This window comes from Apis laboriosa, unplaced genomic scaffold (assembly GCF_014066325.1).
Source record: "Apis laboriosa isolate Shangri-la unplaced genomic scaffold, ASM1406632v1 scaffold5_cov152, whole genome shotgun sequence".
Lineage (NCBI taxonomy): Eukaryota > Metazoa > Arthropoda > Insecta > Hymenoptera > Apidae > Apis > Apis laboriosa.
Window position 1 is genome coordinate 2213635 of NW_025223857.1, and position 25806 is coordinate 2239440.

The following is a 25806-nucleotide window of genomic DNA, read 5'->3' on the forward strand; positions in this document are numbered from 1 at the left end:
TTTTAATTTTTCGTCAAGTTTGATGTCTCTCAATTCGATTAATTATTTCGTTGGAAAGATATAATATTCTTTTCTCGTCCGAGATAATTGTCCACGGTCGTACAGTTTGTTTACTTTCGCACAATGGCGAGAACTGTGTACCTTGTAGTTGGACGAGGAAACGAACACACGAGAGAGACTTACGCGTTGCAAAAAATATTCTCCAGAGGATAGAGTAAAGCGAAACCTGAAACCTAAATATTATCAACAAATATTATTTTCTTTCTTTAACAACCTTCGTTGGGAGGAGACCTATCCTCTTTTGCTCTTTACCCCGCGGCGTTTAATCGCGTGTGAGTTTTTTTTTTTTTTGTTTTACAAGGGGCACACGGAAGTGGGCACAAGCTGCGAAGACAAACGGTCGCCGGAGAAGACGAGGATGACGGCAGGCATATCGTCGAGACGCGAAATAATCCGTTTCCTCGCCCCGCCGTTTTATTGCCAGCCGAGGCGCATCGAGGCGTCCGGGTGAACCCTTTTCGCGCGAATATTCCCGAAGGAGAGTGCCGAGACGCCGGAAACAATGGCAATAAAATTTTCGGAACGGCCTCCGACCGGTTTCCACACGTTTTTCTGCCTCCCTTCCCTCCCGGGGGTGGCTTTATGGCTGAGCGAGCGAAGATTTTATTTTTTTCTGTTTCTTTTTTTTCTTTTTTTTAATTTAATCGAAGGATCACTCGAATTTCGAAGATTTTATTTATTTATTTATTTATTTTTTTCAATTTAATATTCGAAATTTTTTTCTCTCTTTGAACTTTTTTTATTGCAACGTCGAGAGCGAATTGTAATTGGAAAGGACAATTTTGATTTGAATTATGGATCTTAATGTTGCGTTCTTTTTTTTTTTTTTTTTGTTATGCAAATGTATCCGAATTGAAAGTTGTAAGAACGATGGATGAAAGGAGATAGGGACGCGATATCGATTAAAAGCCTCGTTTAAAAGTAAAACTGGGGGGAAATTGGGGCAAAGTGGGTGGCCTTAACGAATCCAATCGACTTATCGAGCCGCGATGAATTTCGCAGTTCTTTACCACCCTCGAACCCTTAATCTGGCCGCTCCGTATACCCAAACAATCAATTCGGACAAATCGGATTGCTGGCTCGTGCGCCGACTTTTAAATATCCCCTCTCTCACTTTTAGCTCCCGAAAAAAAGGAAAAGAAAAATTACAAAAATCTAACCGATACCTTTAAATGCTTCCAGGAAAGATAAAATTTGGAATGAAAAAAAATTTCGAAAAATCTTGAAACTGATTGATCATTCTCTCCAACTTTAATCTTATAAATATTTCGAATAAAATACAAATGAAAATAGAGTAATGAAACATTAAAAACAATCACTCCAAGAAATTTACTTTTTTTAATCGAATAATATTCCTTGAATAAGATACAATATTTAAAGGAAAATAATGCAAAATAATTCTTGGAAAAAAAAGAACTTTCTCCTAAACTTTTCTTGTAATAATTCTTGCAATTTAAAATTCCGTTCACAAAAAGAGAAAAAAAAAGAAAAATTGTACTCGCTCCATATATAATTTCTCCAAGAATTGTAAATATCCTTAAACGTTGCAGGATCCAATTTAAAAAAGAGAAAAGGAACGAAAATAAAATTTTTTACTCGCACAACGACGAATATAACCCGCGAGGAGGGAGGGAGATTTTTAGAAGCGATCCTTGTCGGGGTGAATCTCTCTGACCCATCGAGATTCACGCGGCAACCGTTAAAACACAATTATCATCCGTTTTATCGTCGGGAACGTCCCCCGTTCCGCGATTTACAGACCGCCATTTTCGTCGTTTCCTCCCGGTTAGATCCTTCATATTATTGCCACGGACGTCCATTAAATTAGAGTACAATCCTGGGCGGGGAGGGGGAGGGGGGGGAAGGAGGGGGACACGGTCGCCCATTTCCATTGTCGCCGGGACGATAAATAAAATCGAGGGGGGGGGGGAGGGATGTATGGAAGAAAACGCTACGTTTTCTAAATAAATCTCGAAAACCCGCGTTATTTTCGCGTTATTCAACGAACGGCGAAAAAGATAGATTCCGCGAAGATAAAAGGGTGGATAGAGACTCGATCTCCTCCTCCTCCTCCTCCTTCTCTCCTTTCTTCTTCTTCCTTCTTTCTCCAAGGAGACGCCGGTGTCTGAGGGAAACGGGGGAATGAATTATGCGACCGGGGAGGAGGGGGAGGAGGAGGGCTATCGGCCCCGCGCTCGGATTAGAAAAGTCTCTCTTATGCTCCACCGTTTATCATCAAGTTTTGGGGGATCGTTTTGATGAAGGAGGTGGTGATTTTTTTTTTTTTTTTTTTTTGTTTTTTGTTTTTTCTTCAACGGTCTTTTATTTTCTTTAATGTCGCGCCACGTGATGATTGGGAATTCCGGATCTGTTGGGAAATTTTATGTTTGATTTTTGAAGAGTGGAGAGAGAGATGGGTATATTAGTTTTCATTGATTATTGGTTTTTTTTTTAATAACAGTGGAGAATGATATTTCGATGGAGAGAGATATTTTGGTTAATTGATTACTGAATATTTAAAGAGGGGATATTTTGACGTTAGATATTTTTTTTTTAAATAAATCACGCTTCATTCGTAGAATTTTGGTTCTTCGTTTTGCGAGAGTATAATCAAAAATTTTCTTTTTAGAAAAGAGAGAGAGAGAGAGAGATAGTTCATCTGCATTATTCTTCGTTTTTCCAAAAGTATTTCTTTTCAGTGATATTTGGAGAGAATCTTGATACTTCATCCCCTAAATTCCTCTTCATCCCTCTGTAGAACGTAATTCAAAATTTTCTTTCAATAATATTTAAAAAAAATCCTGATACCTCATCCTTCAAATTCCTCTTCATTTTTTGAGAAAATAATTCAATTTTTTTTTGTGAAACAATTGTAAAGACACGTCTCTTTTCAATGATACTTATTAAAAAGAAATACTTCGTTCCTTAAATTGATCCTCGTTTTCTAAAAATATAATCCAAAACAGTTGAATACAAAATATAGAACACGTTTTCTTCTCAATGATATTTCATCTCTCGATACTTCATCCCCTAAATTCCTCTTCATCCCTCCAGATTAATAATCCAAAATTTCCTTGTGAAATTAAGTTTATGTTTCTTTTCAATATTTAGAAAATATTTAGAGAGACACTTCATCCCCTAAATTCTAACTTTTTCCAAAAATATTTTTTTTCAATGATATTTGAAGAGAATCTTGATACTTTATTCTTCTAAGATTAATAATCCAAAATTTCCTTGTGAAATTAATACGATACATTTTGTTTCAATATTTAGAAAAAGGAGACATCCCTTAAATTTTTCCACATTCCTCTGAAAGTATCCAATAAATTTCCTCGTGAAATTATATATTTCATTTCACTAATACTTGAAAAACAGAGAATATCCCTTTCATCCCCTTAAATTATTCTTCCTTTTCCATTTATTTTCCAATTCTCAAAATTTTCAAGAATCTACATTTTCCAATAATAACCAATTTTCCCCTCCTCCACATCTTCCTTCTTCTAAAAAAATAATCCAAAAGATCCCTCCAATTGTCTCGAAATTGAAAAGATCGAGAAAAAGCGCCATCATCCCCCCCCTCGAAAAATCGTTCCACATTGGGGTTGTCTCCACCAGCGAAGAAGGGGAGGAGGGCTCGCAAACAAATTAAGCGCGGCATTTCGCGGCGTCTCGAGGAGGAATCCTCGTCGTCTCGCGCCCCCTCAAAGGCAGCGCGCGGAATGAACCGCCTCAGGGCCGGTTGAACAGATGGGCAGGCAGGGTGGGGGTTAAACGGGGGGTGGCACGGGTTGCCACGATCCGCGGTCGTGTGCGTACGCACTAGAGCGCTTTCCCCCCCTCCCCCTCTATTTTCCCCAAGGTACACAAGTGGAAAATCGAGCGAGAATATTTTCATCGTAATATTAATCGCGCGATGAATACTCGATTCGAGAATAGTGATTCGTTACGATATTATTATATTTTATATTATTAATATTCGAGAATCTTTAATTTCAACGATACAATACACGAAATGCTATTTCTATGATACAGTGTGTTATAATATTATTATACATAATATTATTATAATATATTAATAATACAGTATATTATATTAATAATATTATTATATATATTATACTGTATATGCATATGTAGTGTATAGATATATCGTGTAATATTGTATATACAATAATATTAATATTTATTTATTTAATGTAATATTTGATGGAAGAAAATATTTGTTATTCTCTCTCAGCTCTCCTCCAAGATTTCACTGACACCCTGTACATAGATACATATATATATATATATATATATATATATATATATGTAAAGAGATGGAAAAGAGTAGAGAGGGTTGTAATATTTACAACACTCTATGCAGAGGCCGGAATTGCCTATAAAGAAATCGCGGAGTCGCTTTGTTCGCGTCATAACGTAGTAACGTAAGGGGCCAGCAGCTATACGGTCGGGAAGCATGCCAAATTAATAAATATATTCCAGTCTATCCCAGCCTCGAGCCTCTCTCTCTCTCTCCCTCCGCCCATCCTCCCCCCTCTCTGGGCCGCGTGTAACCATCGAGGGTTTGGAAGCGGCCCACCTATGGGCTTCCCATAAATTCTCGATCGACGCTCGACCGACCCTCCAACCCTTTTACCCAAGCCACCGACACTCTCGAGCTTTTTCCTCGTCCCTTGTACACGCGCATACGAGCACTTCCGTGCCTCGATCCCCTCGTTAAATTTATGGCGCGGCTTCCGAAAACTACCTTCTTCCAGTCCATCTCGATTTATGGAAACTCGAACGAATTTTTTTTTTTCCTTTTCCTTTTTCCGCCTTCCCTCATTTTTCCTTTACGTAGTTTCGCGAATTTGAATTTTTTTTTTCTCGAAACGATGATGGAGTAATAATAGTGTATATAGTGTATATAGATATAGTGAAGAGTGTTACTTGAAATGAGAAGTTTGGTGGCAGTCTTAGTCGTCTTTTTGTTTTGGAGGATATGGTATTAGGTCAGAAGTCACATATTTTTAGAAATTTTTTTTCCTTTGCAAATTTTGAAAAGACGATGGAATAATGTGAATGGTGGTATAGTGAAAAGTGTTATTTGAAACGAGAAGTTTGATAAGGAGTGATGATATTGTGTTGGAAGGTATTATTTGATTAATGGTAAGAATTGTGTATAAGTTATATAGTTTGTACATTTTTAGAAGAATAAAAATTAAAAAATCGACATTGCAATATTATAAAATATATTCTTCTAATTGTAGTGAAATTTAATTATTATTATTATATAATCATAAAAGGGAACGTGGAAAAATGTAATTATTTTATCTCTATACATCTTTTTCCCCATTACAATTAATAGATTCGACGAAAGAATATCTTTGTGTTATTATGTCGATTGAATTTTTCTTTCTCCCCTTTCCCCATCTGCTTTCAAGGTAGAGAAAACTTTCTCAAATCTCGAGCAACATCCCTCTTCCCAAGTGCAACGAAACAAAGTTTTAAGAACCCGTGGATTGGACAATCGTCCAATTCGAGCGAGATTCTCTCTCGAGAAAATCGTCGCCACGTAGACCGCGAACACCCACCTCCTCCACAACTTTTCCCTCCCGACGCCACTTCTCGACACTCGTTTCTGCTCTCCTTTCGCCCGCCCCTTTTAAACCGTTTCAAAAATTTCTCTAACGCGTCTTTCTTTCTTCCTTTTTCCCTTTTTTCCCGCGCCACCAAAAATTTCGAATATCGTAAATCGATCATCCGCGGACAACACTCTTTTTTTTTTGGGAACTCATTTGCCTCCCGAAATGCCCTTTAATTCCCGTGACACGCGTGTTACACCGCGTGTGCGCGCAATTTTGATGGGATAAGCGTCGCGTAAACACGCGGCGGCGACTACGACAACGACAACGAAGCGCGCGCATAGCCGAAACGAGGCTCCACTCTCCCCCCTCCACTCCCCTCCAGGCCGAAAAACCGTGAATCGATACTACTCGCTCGCACACGTGCGCGCCTCTCACTCTCTCACTCTCTATGTCTCTCTCTTTCTCTTTATATCCCTCTAGCGGGCTATAGGAGAAATAGCTATATAGATTACGCTTACGGCGGCCTCGATTTAACCCCCGACGTTTAAAGCCTTTTGAACCGAGCAATCGAGGTGGAGACGCGTGTTTGTCTGTGGAAGACGTTTGTTCCAACCGCGAGTTGGAATCGGGATTCCGGTGTCTGGTGGATGTGCAGCGGCATAAACGATGATGGGGAAAATTTAACGGGGAGAATTTAACGTATAATAAAGATAACGTAAAATTAACGTGTAATAAAGATAACGTAAAATAAAACGTATAATAAAGATAATTTGTCGGTACCGGAATCAAAGTAACAGCAAAGCGGATCAATTTAATGAAGAGTAACTGGTTAAAGTTGAACTTTATTACTCGAAATTTTTAACTGGTTACTTTTTCATTGGTTGAGTTAATTGATCAACTCTGATTGATCTCTCTGTTGTTGTATGGTAGTTGCTCATTGAGTTACTGATTATTTATGTTCTTTTTTATTTGAGTAATAATGCGATGATGTTCTCGGGTAATTTATTCGAAATAATTTTTACACTTTTGTTGCTCGGTGCGATTAAATTATCGATTATTCTTAAGTAATGAATAATATTATCACATTCCTTCTTCCATGCGTTTTTATTTACAATTTTCACCGTTAAGTCAATTGATCAATTGATCGATTATTTATTACATAAAATTAATTTATTAGAAGCGGAAAGCAACAAAATTTTGCTTCGTGTCCAGAAAACGATTTAAACGGATATTTTGGATCTCGACCGATGTATTCTTATAAATTAAAATCGAGAAAAAGTTGAACCGCAAAATATTATCGCAGGAATAATTTTTGTTATCTGTATCGCGGTTCATGTTGGCTGTATGACAACGATATGTGTAAATTGTTGGAAATATTAAAATGATTTAAATGATTAGCTGTAGGCTGTGCAAAGATCATATTTCAATCGTATTTCTCGTGATTCTAGGATGCGTGAAAATTTAAGGAATCAATCGCAATCTTGCTTGATTGGAGGCACGTTTTCATCGTGATTCAAAAAGAGCGCGTGATCCCCTTGCTAAATGATACCATCGAATTCTAACCTATAAATCAGCAGCTCTCGAGTAATCTTTAATAATTCTATTCGAATATAAAAGTCGAGAAAAAATTTCATAAAAAGTTTCAATTGTAATTCTCGATTTCATATTAAATTAAAAAAAAGAAGAAAAAAGAAATTCTATTTCTAATTCTAGCATTCGAAATTTATTATTTAAAAGATGAGAATTGGAATTAAATGTCATCGAATTTTTTCAATCCTCAACGGGATATAAAATTTAAAAATAAGAAATTTCTCCAATCCTCGATTCGATATAAAATCCAAAAAATTAAAATTAGGATTGAATGAACAGATAGACTCTTACTTATCTGGATATATAAAATTAAAAAAAAATTCTATAATTCAAAAATAAAAAATTTGAAATTATCGAATAGAGGAAATGTTCAAAGAGAATTGAAATTATCGATGGAATCCTCGAGTTGATATAAAATCCAAAAAAAATTCCACGATTCAAGATTGAGAAATTTGCGATTTCAATCGAAAGGAAAAATATTGAACCTCCAACTCTATAGAAAATCGAGCAAAAAAAACTCCACGATTCAAAACTTATTATTCCAAAACTAAGAAATTCGAAATTTCGAAAAATTCGAACGTCGTCGAATAATCGAGGAAAAATTTTGAACCTCGAATCCTTGGACTCGAGATGGAAAATCGAACAAAAAAAAAATTTCACGACTCAAAATTAATTACAATTAAAAAAATATGAGAATATTGTATTTGGAAGATAGGGGAAAAACCACTTTTCAGGCCAGGGACGAGAAGAGAAAGAGAGCGGGTTCGAAAGTAAAGGAGATCGCGAGGCACGTGGGCACGGGAAGTGACGTGCACATGGCCGACCCAAACTCGCCTGCCAAAGATTCGTAAACCCCGTAATTCGTACGTAAGGGGCTAAGGCGTTGTTGATTTGGCGTACGCCAAAAACACACCGACGTGGCCACGTGGCGAGACACGCGCTTTTCTTTACTTTTCTCGCGATCATGCGCCAACCGGCTCCAAACCGCTTGAAAAATTCATCGAAACTCGCCGATCTGCCTTTTGTCTCGATGGATCTTCGATCCTCGACAAGAATTATTTTTCCACTCGATTTCGGGTGAAAGAAACGATCGAACGTTTCTTGGAAACGAGTCGAGTCGAGATTTTGTTATTAACAGCGCTTTTCTTTTTTTTTTTTTTTTTTTTGCAAAAGTGTGAAATCTTACTTGGAAATCGTGGAATTTTTTCGTTGTTGTGAAAGGAAGTCGCGTTTCCTGTTTTCTTTTTTGTTCCACGTTGTGCTCTTTAATTTATCCATGAGTTGGTGAGATACATTGCGAAGCTGATTCTTCTTCGTTCTGTAAATATGAATTTTTCTATTTTTAACTTTTTTGGAAAAATTATATAAACGTGAATTTCTTTAAAGAATGTAATTTTTTAAAAATTACGAAATGCAATAACATCAACAAAAAGAAATCACTTTCCAAACATTCCACCAATTATCAGTATTGAAAAAAAAAAAGATTTTTTTAAGATCCAATAAAGATCCACGACAAAGAAACCATTATTTCAATTCTACAAAATTTCCAAATAATCCAAATTAAATAAACAAATTTCTACTCCTATTCAATATTTCAAAGGGAGAGAAGAAAATCCACCTCCACTTTTCAGAAGAGAAAAAAAGTATATCAAACCGTTCCACCAATTATCGGTGTAAAGGACAGATACTACGAAAAGAAAAAGAAAAGGGACGGGAGGGAAAAAAAAATCTACACGCAGAGTAGATTTCTCTCTCCCCTGTTCCACCAATAACAATAACTTTCACGGAAGTGGCCGCCAGACCGAGGCGAAACCAGCCTCTCGAGGCGTCCATTACGCCGCGATATAACGCGTCTCGGCCATCCCCTTTCCTTTCTTTTTCGCTACCTCGAACGACCTCCCCTTCCCCCGCCCCTCCGCGCCCGCCCCCTCCCCCCGTTTCGCGGTCCAGCAGGCTGCGACAATTTGCCGCATAACGATGCCTTCTTTCTTCTCGTAATTGAATCTAAATATTAAAGCTCGCCGCCGCTGGGTTTGGCGCCGTCCTCCTTGATTTTTCCTTCCTTAACGCACCTCCTCCCCCGCCGGCCTCGAGGAGGGAACCTAGCCTGCACGACCACCACCACCATTACCGCCACGGCCGCCACGCCATCCCGTGTTTTAAAAGTTTCGAGACCGGCATCCTCGTTGCCCGCGTAGTATCGTTCGCAGCTCGATCCACGGTGAAATTACACGGAAACGCGTGTTAAAGGGCTCGTTGAGAAACTTCCCTCCCTTAGATAGCCCCCTCCCCCCCCTCCCTCTCTCTAAACGACCGACCGCGTCTCGTTTCTGCTTCGCGGGGTTTATATTCGACTGCTAGACGCAATTGCCTTGGGTTAGAAAGGAAGACTAGGCTAGGGATATTTGATGGTCACTGTTGGTGGAGATTTTTTTTTTTTTAACGATATCGCAAGAGAATCTGTTGGAAGAGTTGTTGTAATACGATTAGTAAATTAAGATGGATATTTTCCTTTCTTGCGAAGAGGTTGTAAAGAATGTATATATATATATATATCAATTTCGATCATTGTATTGGAACGAAGCTAAACTAAAGGATATTTGATAATTACTATTGGCGACTAGAGAGTTGTAATTGTTTCGATTAATTTAAAATTAAAGTACTATTTTGTAATATTAGATTATTGCTCGCATTTAAAATTAAAAGTCGTAATAGTTTTAGAATATATAGATTGTATAAAGTGAGTCATGTAACGCAATATACTTGGAATAATTATTCTTTCTATTTTACAGAATTTATTTTATTTAAATCTTTAATTCATACATAAAATATCGTTGAGAATCAAAGTGATAAAACGAATCATCGAATTCATCGAATCAACATCATTATATTCGAAGCGATCAGGTTACGTGACCCAATCGAAAATAAAGAAACGTCCCCGCAGCATCGATCCCCGCCACCACTCGATTACACAACTCCAATTAACCTCATCAAGGGGGAGACAACCCCTTTCCGTTCTTCTCTCCCGACCCTTCCGGTGCACAGTCTCGCTTGCCTCCACCTCAACCCTTCCGACATCGCGAGAATGGAAAGACGAAAACGAGCTGACCGTCGGCCGTTAGGCTAAAAATGCAGCCTCCGCTTTATTTCCCGCGCTTGAAAATAGCCCATGAGGCTCCGCGACCGTAGTCGCTGCAACGAGTGGTGGGGGAAGGCTGGCGTGGAGTCGGAACGGGGATGGATCGGGGTGGGGAGCGCGCGGCACTGTGAGCATTTTAGGAGTGGGGTCGACCCCCTCTCCCCACCTCTGGGCGGGGGCGCGAAGGGAGGGGAGCGTTTGCCGACACACATACTCACATACGCGTAGAACGCTGGACGTTGCACATGGGGATTTTATACAAGGTGGCACTGGTTCGACGTTGTTATCGCGATCGAGTTTTTTCGAAATTGCGCAATGGATGGATGACTTTGGAAGGGAAGAATGTTGAATAGATGGAAGCAGAGAGGTAATAGTTTTTTTGATTACTTTCCTCTTTTGTTGAACGTTGAAGCGTTTGAACGACGACGAAGTTTGTCCTTTCTTCGAGACGATTGTAAGGTAGGGTAGATATCTACTTTGACGGTAGGTAAAGGTAATCGAAGTGCTTTTATAAATTAGGTTATTACGAAAGTGGAGAAAGGAATGGATTTAAATGGTTTTGCCTTTTTCTTTTGGATTGGGGAGTCGAGATAAGGGAAGAGATTTTAACGGATAGAGAGATAAAGGTTATTGTAGAAGAGCAGGAAGGATGAAGTATTATGTATTACATAGAGAACATAGAGAGGTAGTTTTAACAAACTTCTCTAAGCGAACTTTCCACCTCGGTTCCCCTTATTTCCCGGATTCAACTTTATCCTGCTTTTTCCAGCCTACTTTACCAGAGAACACCGTGTTTGGGCGAATTTTGAGGGTGGTAATTAGATGGAACGGAGATTGTGAAAACCTTTCTTTGGAATGAAATTTTTTTAACTTTAAAAATTTTAACGAAGAGAACGAAACGTGTTATAAAGTGAATGGAACGAAGATATTAATCGTTGGATTAAAAAGTCGAATTAAACTCGGCACACCCGGTATGCAGAAACGTGCGTACGTTTGCTAAATTCATTCGCGAGAAGTACGACCGTAATACGTAATTTCGGTGTGCGCGAATTCGAGGATGCGCTTAATGCAGCGAGCACACGTACGAACTCTCGTAATTATGTACGTGGAATTTTAAAAGAACGTACCGGCAATGAAATTAAAAAACGCCGTTCTGAAAAAAAGAAGAAAAAGAAAAAAAAAAGAAAACTCATAAAGTGACGTTCAACTTTTATGAACTGTCGGTTTCGCGTTACGCCTGCTTTTAGATTGCACAGAGGATCTCTTTGACCAGTCACCAATTGAATTGTCTTGACGAATCACTTATTGCAAGCCTTTCGACTCGTTCAAACATTCGTATATATATATGTATATATATATATATATTCTCTTTGAAACAGCTATTCTTAAAAACGAATACGATACTTTTACAATTTTATTATAATTACTATATTATTATATTATTATATTAATTACTGTATTCTATATTCAAGGTCGTGTTTCTCATTAGACAGCGATAAAATCGTGTAAAATTTTTATTTTTCGTCTAATTTTTTTCTCGCAATTTTGTACAGCAATTATATCTAGAAAGAGGTAAGGATGACGCACGTGTGCGTTTCTTTCACGTCCGCGGCAGGTATGTGGCGTGTCACACCGTGTCATATATTCGCGCTTCTTGAACCGTGCCACGAAGCTCGCGGCAAATCCAAAATAAATCGTCGGCAGCTGTTGCGTCCGTATCTCGCCACTTCTCTGGATACGAGGCGCGAATTTTCCGAGCTACGGTTCCACGATTTTTCTTCCTAAAAATTTACTCTCGAATGTGTTACCGGAATAAAAAAAAAAATCGAATCGGAAATTTTGAAAGGGAAATAAATTGATATTTATTTCTTTTTCTCGTTACATCATTATATTATCATTCCATTTTTATCGTAATTGTTCATAAAAAATTTGGAAAATTTATCCTCGTGTTCCGCTCTCGGAATATACGAACAGAGAGAATCGAATCGGTAAATTTAGAAAGTTGAAAGGGAAATAAATCGATATTTATTTCTTTTTCTCGTTATATTATATTATCATATTCCATTTTTATCGCAATTCTTCGTAAAAATTTATTCTCGATATTTGCTTTCGGAATATACGAAAAAAAGATTGAATCGATAAATTGAAAGGATTGAATAAATCGATATTTATTTCTCTTCCCCATCATGATAATACTAATATTCTATTTTTAACGTTCTACTTAAACCTTCCACCTACGATCGATCTTCCCCCTCCCCCCAAAAAAATCTTTATCCACAAACTTCCAATTCCTCCACTCCCCATCCTGTTCTCTCCAATTTCATTTCATACACCCCCGTGTCTCGCTCGATTTCCGTAATTATCGTCGAAACGAATAATACGACATCGAAAAGAGAAAAGGAAGAGGAGCTTCCTCTCGAGAGGCGCGTCGTCCCTGAAGAAACGGCAGCAACCTGTTCCCGCTTTGACTTGGTGTCTCTCCCCACGCGCCTACGCGAAGAAAAGAAGGAAGGAAGGAAGGAAGGAAGGAAGGACCCGCAGTGAAACGGAAATAGAAAAGCGGGGCGAGTTGTGCAGACTTGCCTCTTCCGCGTTCTTCCTTCAACAATCTTCCCTTCCTCGATTCCGCCACGTCTTCCAAACCACCCCCACCCCACCCCCTCCCCCGCGGAAGGAGGCTTTGTTTCACCGTTGATATTGCGATTGATCCCCCTCCCTTCTTACTTCCTCGGGATTACCTTCTCCGGCCGGCCGTTGGATTCGATGGCCCCCTTTTTTTTTTTTTTTTTTTTTCTTTTTTTTTCTCCAAGCCACTTCTTGCAACGCCACTTCCGTTCCGATGTCGCATTTCCCGGGGAAGTGTTTGTGTGCGCGTCCCGAAAATAGCTACCGCTTTTGTGAGAATCTTTCTTTCCCCCTTCCCTCCCTCGATGGATCTTTCAAGGCTGTTGTTGTCGCGTCGCGAGGAGGAGAGCGAGCTCCTGGAAAAATTTGCCTCGCGTGTCGCTCGTTCGCCTTCCGTCGGCGGCCACTTTTTAAGAGTGAGAGAGGATTTTTTTTAGGGAGGAGGAGGGGGGATAGGAGGGGATGTCGTGAGAGGAAAGTGGCGGGTGGAGAGTCGCTCCAATTGGGTGGGTGGAATTCAGTGAGAGGATCTTTTTTTTTTTTTTTTTTTTTTTTTTGNATTTGGAACTGGATGATTTGGATCGAGGAGAATTCGAAGCCTCTGGGAATTATGGAATTGGATATTGATGGACATCTCGAAGGATTCTTTCGTTTGAACATCCTCTTAATTACGAAATTAGAATATTCTCGAATATTATAAACTCTTAAAGGGAGAGGGGGGAAAGAACGTTCTGTTTGAAATTCTTAGAGAATCGTAGCCCTCTCTTCTGTAATATCCCTCTCTAACTGCGATTAAAAAAAAAAAGAGAGAGAAAATTGAGAGGGAATTGGTGCAGGAAGAAACGATTGTTTCGAATCGACCGCCACCCCTCGAATTTCGAAGAGGGAAAGAATTTCCTCGTGTCCCGTTTTTCGGGATAATCGCACGATCGGGAGAACCCCGATCCCCCCCCCTCACGGTATTTACGTTCAATTTCACCGAGTCTAATGTAACGAGGGGCTCTCGTTGGCTCTCGAAGTGAGACGAATTCGATTGCCCCGTCGCGGGACGTGGACGGAGGAGGGCCGATCGAATACGACCGGTACGTGAACGTCGTACGGAAGGAGAGTGGCATAAAAATGAACCGGCTCCCCGAGATTTATTTACACGGGGAAAAGTTACGGCTTTTATTCAATACCTGACTCGTCGTGGCCGGCGAGAAGAATTCAAGCCGGCTTGTTTCGACGGCTCGCAACCACGAGATTTTCACCTCCTTCGTTCGACGTTATATTCTTCTTCCGAGAAGAAAGAAGGCGCGAAGAATATTTTCCAAACTTTCTCGAATCCTCGAGATGAAATTCCATCCCCTCGTTGCGCCTTCTTTCTTGTTAATTTTATCGCTCTTCGATCATTTTATTTCGATCTTTCAATCTTTCGATCTTTCGATCTTTCGATGTTTCGATGTTTCGGTGTTTCGATGTTTCGATCTTTCGATCTTTCGATCTTTCGATTTTTCGATCTTTCGATCTTCCGATCTTTCGATTTTTCGATCTTCCGATCTTTCGATGTTTCGGTGTTTCGATGTTTCGGTGTTTCGATCTTTCGATTTTTCGATCTTCCGATCTTCCGATCTTTCGATCTTTCGATTTTTCGATGTTTCAATCTTTCGATGTTCGATGTTTCGATGTTTCGATCTTCCGATCTTTCGATCTTCCGATCTTTCGATTTTCCGATCTTTCGATCTTCCGATCTTTCGATTTTTCGATCTTCCGATCTTTCGATCTTTCCATCTTTCGATTTTTCGATGTTTCGATCTTTCGATGTTTCGATCTTTCGATTTTTCAATGTTTCAATCTTTCGATGTTTCGATGTTTCGATGTTTTGATCTTTCGATCTTTCGATTTTTCGATCTTCCGATCTTTCGATGTTTCGATGTTTCGATCTTCCGATCTTCCGATCTTTCGATCTTTCGATGTTTCGATGTTTCGATCTTTCGATCTTCTTACGATCAATTTTTTTAACTTTGTTTTTTCTTCAAAAAGAAAAAATTTTTTTAACTTTGCTTTTTATCCTTGTGAAAAATTATCCTCGCTTCAATTATTTCTCTATACATACTTTTTACCTTCATCTTGTTTTATTCCTTTCAACTTAACCTTATTTTTCAATTTTTGTCTTAACTCCCCCCGTTTTTCGAGACGAAGTTATATAGTCGATATATGTATAATCGGAGGCAGAAAATTTTCCAGAAATACACTATGCTCCGCGCACGGTCGAGTGGAGTGGAATAGCATCGCGAGAAATCGGCGCGGCGTGAACGAGGTAAACTGCCGCGCCTAGATGTACATACGCATGTCACGATATACGTGGCCTGTGCGGCCCTCCTTCACACTCGGCATACTTGATCGGGTTTATGCAGGATGCACCGTAACCGCAGCCCAGTACTCTCCCACAGTTGAGAGACCCGGCTCTCTCTCTCTCTCTCGCTCTCTTTCGCTCTTTCGCTCACTCGCTCGCCACACATTTCTGTACGCGAGACAACCAGGGGAACGTGATTTGAAATTTTCTTTCGCGCGAAAAACGCTCTCTGTCTGTGTAGTATTAAGGACAACGGAGTTTAACCTGGGAAATGGCGTCGACGCGTTTCTAACATCTAGATTCGTGTTTGAATGATCGGGTAACGGTGCTTCGACGCGCGATTCTCGTTCTCCTCCGTCGAGGGGGAGGGGGAGGAGTCGAGGTGAATATTTCCATGAATCTGTCTTCCCGACTTTTCGAATCGAATGCGTGACGAGTCGAAAATGGAAATTGTTGCTCTATGTACTGAGCAGTGGTGCTCAATGCTTTTCCTTTTTTTGCGTTTTGATGCTTTGCGAGGGATCGTTAATCGTAAAAAGAAGAATTCGTTCGAAGAGAGACGAGATCGAAGAATTTTTCTTTATTAAAGTCAATTTTCAACTCTTCAACGCACTCTTTACTCCTCCTCTTCCATCCAATTCATTCTTCCGTTGCATATTCATCGTTAATCTTGATCATCGGCAACCTCAAACCATCTCAAACCATCTCAAACCATCTCAAACCATCTCAAACCATCTCAAACCATCTCAAACATTGCCCTCCAAGCGATCCTCTTCCATCCAACCTTCATACTCGCCATTTGCCCTTATCCTAGACGACTTCAAACGACATCAAACGAGATCAAACAATCTCAAATCGATCGAGCTTTGAATCCGTCGAGCAAGAAAATCGAGCATCCGAATCGGGAAAGAAAATTCCTCGATCGAAATGTATCGAGAGGCCGTTCGAGGAAAAAAACGTGACAATGGGCGATGGCGATGGCGATGGCTGACACGGGGTTGCGCGTGTTTCCACGCGGCCGCGAGTTTAGACGCGCAGCAACGCGGCAGCGGTTTTTCTCGTCCCTCTTAAAAAGTATCGGTGGGCGCACGTGCGTGGCAGAAAGGGGCTAGGCGGGATAGATGGACGGTCGTCGCCGCTGCCGCCGCGCGTCGATGCATTCCGCGCGCTTTCCACGCATTTCTCAGGGACCTTATGCACCCGCGCGCATTTGCTATTCCACCGCTGGGCCGCGTCCGTGAGGTGAATAAGAGAAGCCGCGAGGGGCCGAGGCAGGTCGTCAAGCGTTCGCCCGCCTCCCGTGGCGGCCAACTTGCCTCCAAGATTTCCACGGTGACTGAAAAACGAGCCTGCCCTAGGCGTACACGCCGCACGGAATTTATTTATTCGATGTAACAGGAGGAGGAGAAAGGGAGAGAGAGAGAGAGCGTTCCGCGGAGGAATTCCACTACGTTTCGAGCGAAATAAGAAAAGAATCTTTTGATATTTCCATGCTCCGTCATATTAGTGGTAACTTTTTATAGGGGATTTTATAGGGGATTTATAGTAACATAAGGCGATAGTGATCTTTTTTTACAGGGAATTTCTTGGTTTTTTATTTTATAACTAGATATTCGAGATATTCGATTAACCTAGAGATGGAAGATTTTCTAGAGATTGCCAATAATTTTTTAACAAATTTTTTAAGAAAAATTCGTCGATAATAAATTCGCTCGTTTTGGGGGAACGATTTAATTTGAAGTTAAATTAACCACGAAAGACAAGGACGCCGTATACACAGGGTCGCGGACGGTTGGTCTGGAGGAAGGTCAAGATATCGGTAGAGGGGGAGGTGTGTATGTGGAAGGGGACACACGGGAACGTGATCCCGCATATCGTTCCGACGAATAGTTTGAGGTCACCGTTGCTTTGGTCCCGAGCCATCGGGCGGAGTTTGTAAACTGGCCGAACTTTCAACGGATCAACAGCTGCCGCCATCCGCGGCCCATCGATGCACGCATTCCCCGTAGATATGATTTCTGTGACCAAGAAATGGTTGTTCAACCTCTTCCTTTTTTCACACCTCTTACGAGGAACTAACTCTTGATATATAATTAATAAAAATTATTAATTATTTTTCACCGAGCTTATTAATTGTCGTCCAAAAGAGAGAATTATCAAAATATTATTATCTCTCCTTTGTGGAAGAGATGGGTAATGGAGATCTAAATTATTCATGAATTTTTGGAAAAATCGTGTTCGAGTCGAAAAATTTAATTGGAATTATAAGAAAGAGGAATTGGTTATTTTTAAATTATTTTTTACAGAACGAGAAGCTGGAAACAGAAATAATAGGATATGATAGGATATAAATTCGTTTCTCATTGTGAATTTTTGGAAAAATCGTATTCGAGTCGAAAAATTTAATTTGGAATTATGGGGGAGAGGAATTAGTTATTTCTGAATTATTTGTTACAGAACGAGAAGCTGGAGGTGAAACAGAAATGGGCCTCGCGGCTTTTGGGCAAGTTGCGAAAGGATATCACGCAGGAGTACAGAGAGGACTTCGTGCTGAGCATAACGGGGAAGAGGCCGGCCATGTGCGTCCTTAGTAATCCTGATCAGAAGGGTAAAATGCGCCGCATCGACTGCCTGCGTCAGGCCGATAAGGTACGTCTACTTACACTTCTAATTTCTCTTTAGAAAAACTTTAATAACATTGTGACATTCCATCCATAATATCCTTCTCCTTTCAAATTCCAAACCTAATTCAAAGTTTCCTAATGCAAAATATATTAATAATCCTCCACGAATATTTTTATAAATTAATTTTTTAATTTTTATAAATTATCATTGATTTTTTTTTATGACCTTATTAAAAAAATTAAGAATCAAATTAAAAATGGGGGAATTGTCGAGGCAATTTTTTTTTGTTGGGGAAATTTTTAATTTTTAATTATTTATTATTTTTATAAATTATTGTGATGGTCTTCGAACGATACGCGGAATTAAAGAAAATTAAAAAATTAAGAATCAATGGGGGAATTATCGAAGCAATTTTTTTGTTGGGAAAATTTTTAATATTTAATTATTTATTATTTTTATAAATTATTGTGATGACTTTCGAACGATACGCGCAGTTAAAGAAAATTAAAAAATTAATGAACAATGGAGGAATTGTCGAGGGGAAATTTTTAATTTTTAATTATTTTTATAAATTATCGATTTTTATAAATTATTGATTTTTTCTTCGAACGATATCAAAGAAAATTAAAAAGTTAAGGAACAATTTTTGTTGGGGAAATTTGGGTGGCGAGGGTGAGGTGGGTGATACGATAACGGTGGGTCGTAATGTCGCAGGTATGGAGGTTGGACCTAGTAATGGTGATCCTCTTCAAGGCAATTCCGTTGGAGTCGACGGACGGGGAACGGCTGGAGAAGACTGCGGAATGCGCTCAGCCGGGCCTCTGCGTCAACCCCTATCACATCAACGTCTCCGTCCGGGAACTCGATCTCTACCTCGCCAATTTTATCACCAGCCACGGTAAGGGATATATAACGACCGTTCCGTTCCATTTATTCTCACCAAATTTACCTTTTATCCTCACGCTCTCGTCAAAATTTATCCTCGGTCCGTTCCGTCGATATTTGGTCGTTGAACGGACAAATAACTTCGAGGCGAAGTTTATTCAACAACCTGTTCCTTTCCCCTCCTCCTTGGTGTAGAATTTTCGCAATTTTGGTTTAGGAATTAATTTTTAATATTTTTCGAATTACTAATAGAAGAATCTTTACTATATTTCAAAATTTTTATCCCCAAAAACCTTCAAATATTTTCACTCGTTTAAATTTCTCTTCTATTCTTATTTAATTTTTTATATAATAATTAATATATTATATTATAATTATTATTATTATTATTATATATTATTATATTATAAATTATTATTATATAATAATTATATAATCTTAATAATTTTTTATATAACTCGTGATAGTCAAGTTCATTTTCATTCCTCCATAAAAATTTCTCAAACAAGCATTTTCTCAAAAAAAAAAAAAAAAACAAACCTCAAAAGTCTTCCGTCTCTCCAATCAAATCCAAGCCGCCTAATAACAACCCCCTAATCCTCGACCCCAACCTCGAACACCAATCCTCCTAACCGTCCACCCAATCGCCTCTCCTGTCCAACCAGGAAGTATTGGCTCGGCTCTCGTTGATCTCTCGTACCAGACCCAGAGAGACAGAGAGAAAGAAAGAGAGAGAGAGAAAGAGAGAGAGAGAGAGGCGGGTGGCTGAATCGAGCGTGGCGCGTTCATTCACTCGCACATCCGTCCATTCAAAGTGTCCACTCGACTCGGCTTCGATTCAAAGTTTCTTGGAACGCTCTGCCAATTTCACCGGCCCCCCATACAAACACCGGGGCCCTGGTCTCGCACCCGTCCCCTCCCTCCACCCACCTCTCCAATCTGCCACATCTCCAAGGGCGCTGCCAACACTCCGGTGGAAGAGCGGTGATCCGTTTTGGCGGATCACTTTTCATCGAGAATAGCATCCTTGTCCAACGTCCAAGGCATCCCCGGATCGCGCGCGGATGAATTTAACCCCCTCGTTTCGTGGATTCTGGATCCAGGCTTGGGGCGAAGATGGAATTGGAGAGGGAAAATTTCGAGGCGTGGAAAGGCGTTCGAGAAATTGGGATTCGTTAGAAATTTTAGAAATTGTATAGAAAGAAAGGTATTCGCAAATTTCGGATAATCAATTTTTAAAGAATCGACAAGTTTCGCAGAAATTAAAGTTATCGTTAAAAAGTGTATCATTCGATCCGTTTCAATGAAATCTTTATATTATATATGATTATTTCCAAATTTTACTATCAATCCAGTATCCTTGGTGAGAAAAACGATCACCAACGGCGTGTACGAAGAGGAGCGGTGGTCAAAGTAGGCGACGAACGGTCTGGAGAGTGCCTAACCTACCCCATGTCTTGGCAGCGAAGCGTTTTTTTCTCTTTATCGTAGGTGGTGCGCGGTAGGCCTGGCCAATTTTTGCGTCAACCACGGGTGTAAACATTAGAAAGCCGGCTGCCAAGCCGTGTGTTTGTTGAGCCACACAAGAGTTCGAGAGCCTGCGAGAAAGAAGCATAGAGAGAAAGAAGGAGAGAGAGAGAGAGAGAGAGAGAGAGAGAGAGAGAGAGAGCCAAACAGAGGAGAGCGCGTGGCGAGACACACACACGGGGCGAGAGAAGACCGGCGGCCCCTCTGCCAGGACAGCGCGCGTACGTACGTACGTACGGAAATTACGTATTTTCAGACTGAGTCAGTGAGTTCGATGAAACCGAATGAAAGAAGAACCGCGGACGGGCGCCAGCCCCGGCCCTCCTGCCAGCTGATCGATCGAAACACGTCGATCAACGGGCCACGTGCACGTATGCACGCGATTCGTTCTCTTCTTCAGTTTCTTTGTTTTCGGGACGAATCGCGTTTCGTCGCGTTGGCCGCAGGTGGCGTTGGTGAAGCGATCGGAGAGGTTGTGGAAATTTTGGAATTGTTCGAGATTGAGAGGAAGGAAAGGATCGAAGGAGAGAGCTATTTCGATGGAAATCTCTGAAATTTTATATAGATATTCGGGAGGATATCGATTTTTGGATTTCTGTGTGCTAATATTGTTCATAGGAGGGATAGAGAATTTAGAGGTTTATATACGGAAAATTTGGAGGTTAGGTTAGACGTGCAATAGTTTATTTGCTGTTGGAAATAAAACGGGATCGTGTTTGATGAATTACCATTTGGAAAAATGTTTATTATCGAAGGTTAATCACTGCTTGAAAAGTACACGATCCTCGATTCTGGATTCGTTTGTTCTATTAATGAGATCGGCGGTATGTTTGCAACTAGAGGCTTAATCTATTATTTCTATCTATATACGTTCATGTGCAATTTTAGAAATTTACGATTCGTTCATTTATATTTATCTTCTGCGTTCATAAATTTCCATGGAATCATAATAAATATTGTATATTCGTATGTCAAAGTTGATTATCATAAAAGTCTTTGCAGAATTTTATGAAAAGTACAATGGATGCGAATAGTAAATGTAACGCTCGAATAAATGGAATGGAATAAATGAAGTATCATTCGAGACTCTCTTTTCAGAGAGTATCTTATTTCTCTTCTCTTCTTTTTTTCTTTATTTTTTTTCTTTTTTTTTTTTTTCTTTTTTATTAGCTCGTTCGAAGATAAATCCGAGTCAGGAAATTTCGAGAGAAATTGGTGAACCGACTCGTTCGGAAAAAATCAGTTTAATCGGCGTTTATTTATTCTCATCTAGGCTGCGAGCACCACGAGATGCTTTGCGAACTTCGCGACCCAATTAATATGGTCGAGACAGTCTCGAGATCGCCGGCACATTTTACGCGAAGATTCGTTCGTTTGGAATCAGCCATATTTCAAAGTTTTCCAACTTTCGTGAATTCACTCGAAAAGATTTCGCATTCCGCTTTTTTATTCTTCCCGTTGTTCCACTTTCCGAGCTTCAAGGTCTCGATTTAAATCCGAAAAATTTATATCCTTGTTTGTCGTAAATCCCTTATGTCGATTCCAAAAATTTTCACCGAGTTTTAACGTTACTTAAAAACATCTCGTATTATTATTATTATTATTATTATTATTATTATATTCTTGAGCTATTCTTTCTCAAAAAAGAAATCTATTTCGATCTATGTTCTAAAATATAAATCTAATGACATCAGCGACGTATTAATTCGATATAGATGTATTGGGAAAAAATAACTAGAGACTGAAGAATAAAATGATAGCGATGCAATCGATTATATCGATCGTATCGAATAAAGAAGAATCGTATCGCTCGTAGGATGAGAGTTAATTGTCGAATCAGCATGCTTGAAACGCGCATGCGCACAACTATCGAAGAATGCCGATCGACAGTACACGGGCGACGAACGATCAACATCATAAAAATTCCTAACCCTCTGTAAATATACACGATACCACAATAATATAAACTTGCTGGCTGCCAAGGCGTGGCGTGGATAGCGAAGGCTTCGCTACTTCGGACCCTTTCGGATTATCCGCCTTGTCGACGTATGCTAAAAGTAGACACTTGCTCCGTTCGTTTCGACTGACCTAATAGACGATACATTACAGAAGGGAAGAAGGGTAAACGTACGAAAAGATACGATCAAGAATACGTAATAATTGAATTCTATCCTGTGGATTTTTTATTATAAAGTATTCGTTAACAATTGAGAAAAGAAACGATTAGAAGAGTGGATGGAAAGGTGTATGTAATTGTTGAGGTTATGGTGGACTATCGATATTGGATGGTGATAGTGATTTGGTTATGTTCTTGCTCTCTTCATCGGTTTTAACATATCAAAAATGATGGGATAATAATTTCGAATAATCTTTTTCGTATTTCGTTCTCGAAAGAAGAATTACTAAAATGCAATCATTGTTACTTTCATTTATTTCGAGAAACAACCTTGGAAAGAATCGAATTTAGGCTAAAGAAGGAAAAGTAGAGGTTAATCGTATATAATCGAGACACTGCGTATTCGTCCTAAGAGCTAAATATCGCCCGGCCGGTCGGTTGCGTAAGTATCATCGTCTCTTATGAAAGTGTTAGAGAGAGGACAGGTGCCTCGACGCGTGTCGTTCTCGGACACGTCGCATTTTCGCGATGCCACTGCGGCAGAGGCGAGGTCCGTTTTAGACGGGCCGCATTGAAAAGTCGGCAGGAAAATCCACGCTGTATGACTTCGATAATCTAGCACCAACCGGAATAAATATCTTCCGCCTCTTAAACTCTTAATATAACGTTTTAATTACATTTAATCGTATTAAAAATTAGATTATATTTCCCCCTTTTTTTCAGCTTTCTTTTACTTATATTCAGAACTTCTAAGTATTCCGTATTAAACTTTTGAGGTTATGTTTTAACTTTTATTCGATCTCGTCAGAATTTCTTCGTCGTAAGAACGTTAAATTTTACAACGAATCGATTCGAGCGTACAAGCGATATATGATCTCTGTAAATCTCTTTTCGAAACTTTTTAAATTCGAATTTCAACGAGTTAAATCGTTCTTTTCCAAAATTTATTTCCCCTAACCACTCTCGCGCCACTTTCATCGTATTATTTCTGCAAACAATGAAAGCGGTGTTCGCGTTAACAAATAAACAGAGTACAAAATAAACGGCCGCTCGAAACGAACTTTTCGTCCACTCCCAAGGGAAACGCGGGCAAGTACGCGTACTCTCGCTCCGCGCGTTTTCACGCGTATCTCCGCAAGTGTGTACGAATCGGTGTGCCGTGCACGCGAGCATGTGACCATGCGTGCCGATGTGTGCTCGCTCTATAAATAAATAGTCGACGGACATCTTGTTGCGAGCTCTCTCTCTCTCTCTCTCTCTCTCTCTCTCTCTCTCTCTCTCTCTCTCTCTCTCTCACCGTACAATGATTTTCATTCGTGTCCACGCGAATACCTGAATATTTTCGCGTCTGTGATTAACTGATAGCCTGTATTGATTTTTTAATTTTTTTTTTTTTCCTCTAGTAAAAGAGTTTTGAAATTTTTCAACGGAACATGCATATTTTTATTTGGCCTTTGAAAATGATTAATGAATCGCAGAAGGATGATTTTTTTTTAAACAAAGAGAGAATGGAACTACCAGGGTGTGTCAAAGAGGAAAATGAAATTTGTTTATGACGTCAGAGACGAATTCTGCCGCTATTTTTAATAATTCTTGGAAAGGTGGATTAGATAGTTCGTCTTTTATAGTGTGACTACTCTAAGTGGGGGATTATAGTTATTTATGTTGCACGATTATAATTAATACCGTACATTCGTGAATATATATATATATTAATACACATATATATCTCGTTTCGCGTAATTTATTTATTTTCCAATTCAATCGTTAAATTAAGAAAAACGATCGGCGTACAATCGGATCAGATTTCGAATCTTTCTCGTAGTTTACATTTCGATCGTAATATCGTATCGAATGTTATCTATTCGTGACGAATGATTTTCGAAAAGATTCTCAGAAAAGCGAGTAAAATTGTTGTCCTTGAGGCAATTCCCGCGTTTCGTCGTCGCGAAATCGGTCGCGCATTCATGGATCACACGGTGTCAACATCTATCCGTTTCTCTATTATTGTTCCAAGAGCGAACGTATCTATCGGTGCCCGCTAAAATTTCTGCGTCGCACACGCACCTGTCCACCGGACCACTGCCCGACTAATTTTGCTGTTACACTACTCTGAAGTATCCTCTGCGCCACGTTGTGTCGTAATCGATCTCGTTGCCCCGTTAATCTGTACGCTAACTACTTTACTTAAAAAATTGTCGAAAATTTAACAATAAGATTTTTACTGTCGAATTATCAATTAAAATAAAGTCGAGTTATTTTTCATTAATGGATTTGGGAAAGGGGGAAAATATTCGAATGTATGTCCTAATTTCGATTAAAAAAAAAAAACTTTTCGAATTTCGTAACGAAAAATTTATAGGAGAAGAAGAAGAAGAAACGGAAGCGAATTCGATTCGAAGAAATATACTAAATTTTAATGCGACTCGGTTCGGCTAAACCGAAATAGACAGCGCATTAAAATCACGCGTCTTCTTGTCAGCCGTATTCAACGCGGATAAATTCCGCTAGCGAAACGAAAACAACACGATTCGATACTCGGGTCCAATATTTGCTGCTCACCCTTGAATCCTTCGACTAATTTTGCCCCACCGATCGATCTCCAATTTTCTCGATCTACTCGCACTTATCTCCGTTGCGAAATATATCATTGCGAAATATATATATATATATATATATATATATATAAAATGTTATCCAAAAATATACGACGTCTCGAAATGACAAAATCTATATGGAAATCCGTTCGATCGAAAGGACAGGGATGAATCTCGACGAGAAGAATTTTAATTTCTCGTTCTCGCGCGAAGATTTTTTTTTTTTTTTTTTTAAGAAAATTATATACGAACGAAAAGGAAAAAAAAGAGAAAAAAGGAGATCGGCTCGGTGAAGCGAGGACCGATATAAGGTTGAGTCGCAATTAAAAATAACCGGAGGAGTGTACGTATGTTTGTTAACCGTCTATTTATAACCGGTCGTTTGTCGGTTTTTCGGCGTTGTCGAGCAGGCGTTGATCGAGGGTGTCGCGACGATTGTGAAACGAGTTTTCCGAATTTCCATCCGCGCAGAAAGAATCCATCCTCTCTCTCTCTCTCTTTCTCTCTCTCTCTCCTCCCCGTTTTCCACCACCACACGTTCTTGCGTGAAGCGCAACATAGGTGCATGCTCTCTCTATCTGTCTCTGTCTCTTTCGAAAAGTCGAACACGAACGTTCCGGGCTCTCGTGTATTTCTGTGATATGTTGCGTAATGAGATTTGCGTAAGTTACCGCAAGATATAAAACACCGTGTGTGACAGCGAAGGTGAGATGGGATTTGTCGACGGAGGGGGGGGG

The 25806-nt window shown here is 39.7% G+C and overlaps 1 protein-coding gene across 7 annotated transcripts in view; it reads left to right on the top strand.

Annotated features, from left to right (window-relative positions):
* Positions 1-25806, top strand: part of LOC122718181 (nuclear factor 1 X-type) — a 78717-nt gene that overhangs the window by 21564 nt on the left and 31347 nt on the right. For all 7 annotated transcript variants that reach the window (XM_043943000.1, XM_043943005.1, XM_043942999.1 and 4 more), the window contains 2 exons: positions 17777-17968; positions 18659-18842. In XM_043943000.1, coding sequence (XP_043798935.1) covers positions 17777-17968; positions 18659-18842 — 376 coding nt within the window. The remainder of the gene's footprint in view (positions 1-17776; positions 17969-18658; positions 18843-25806) is intronic.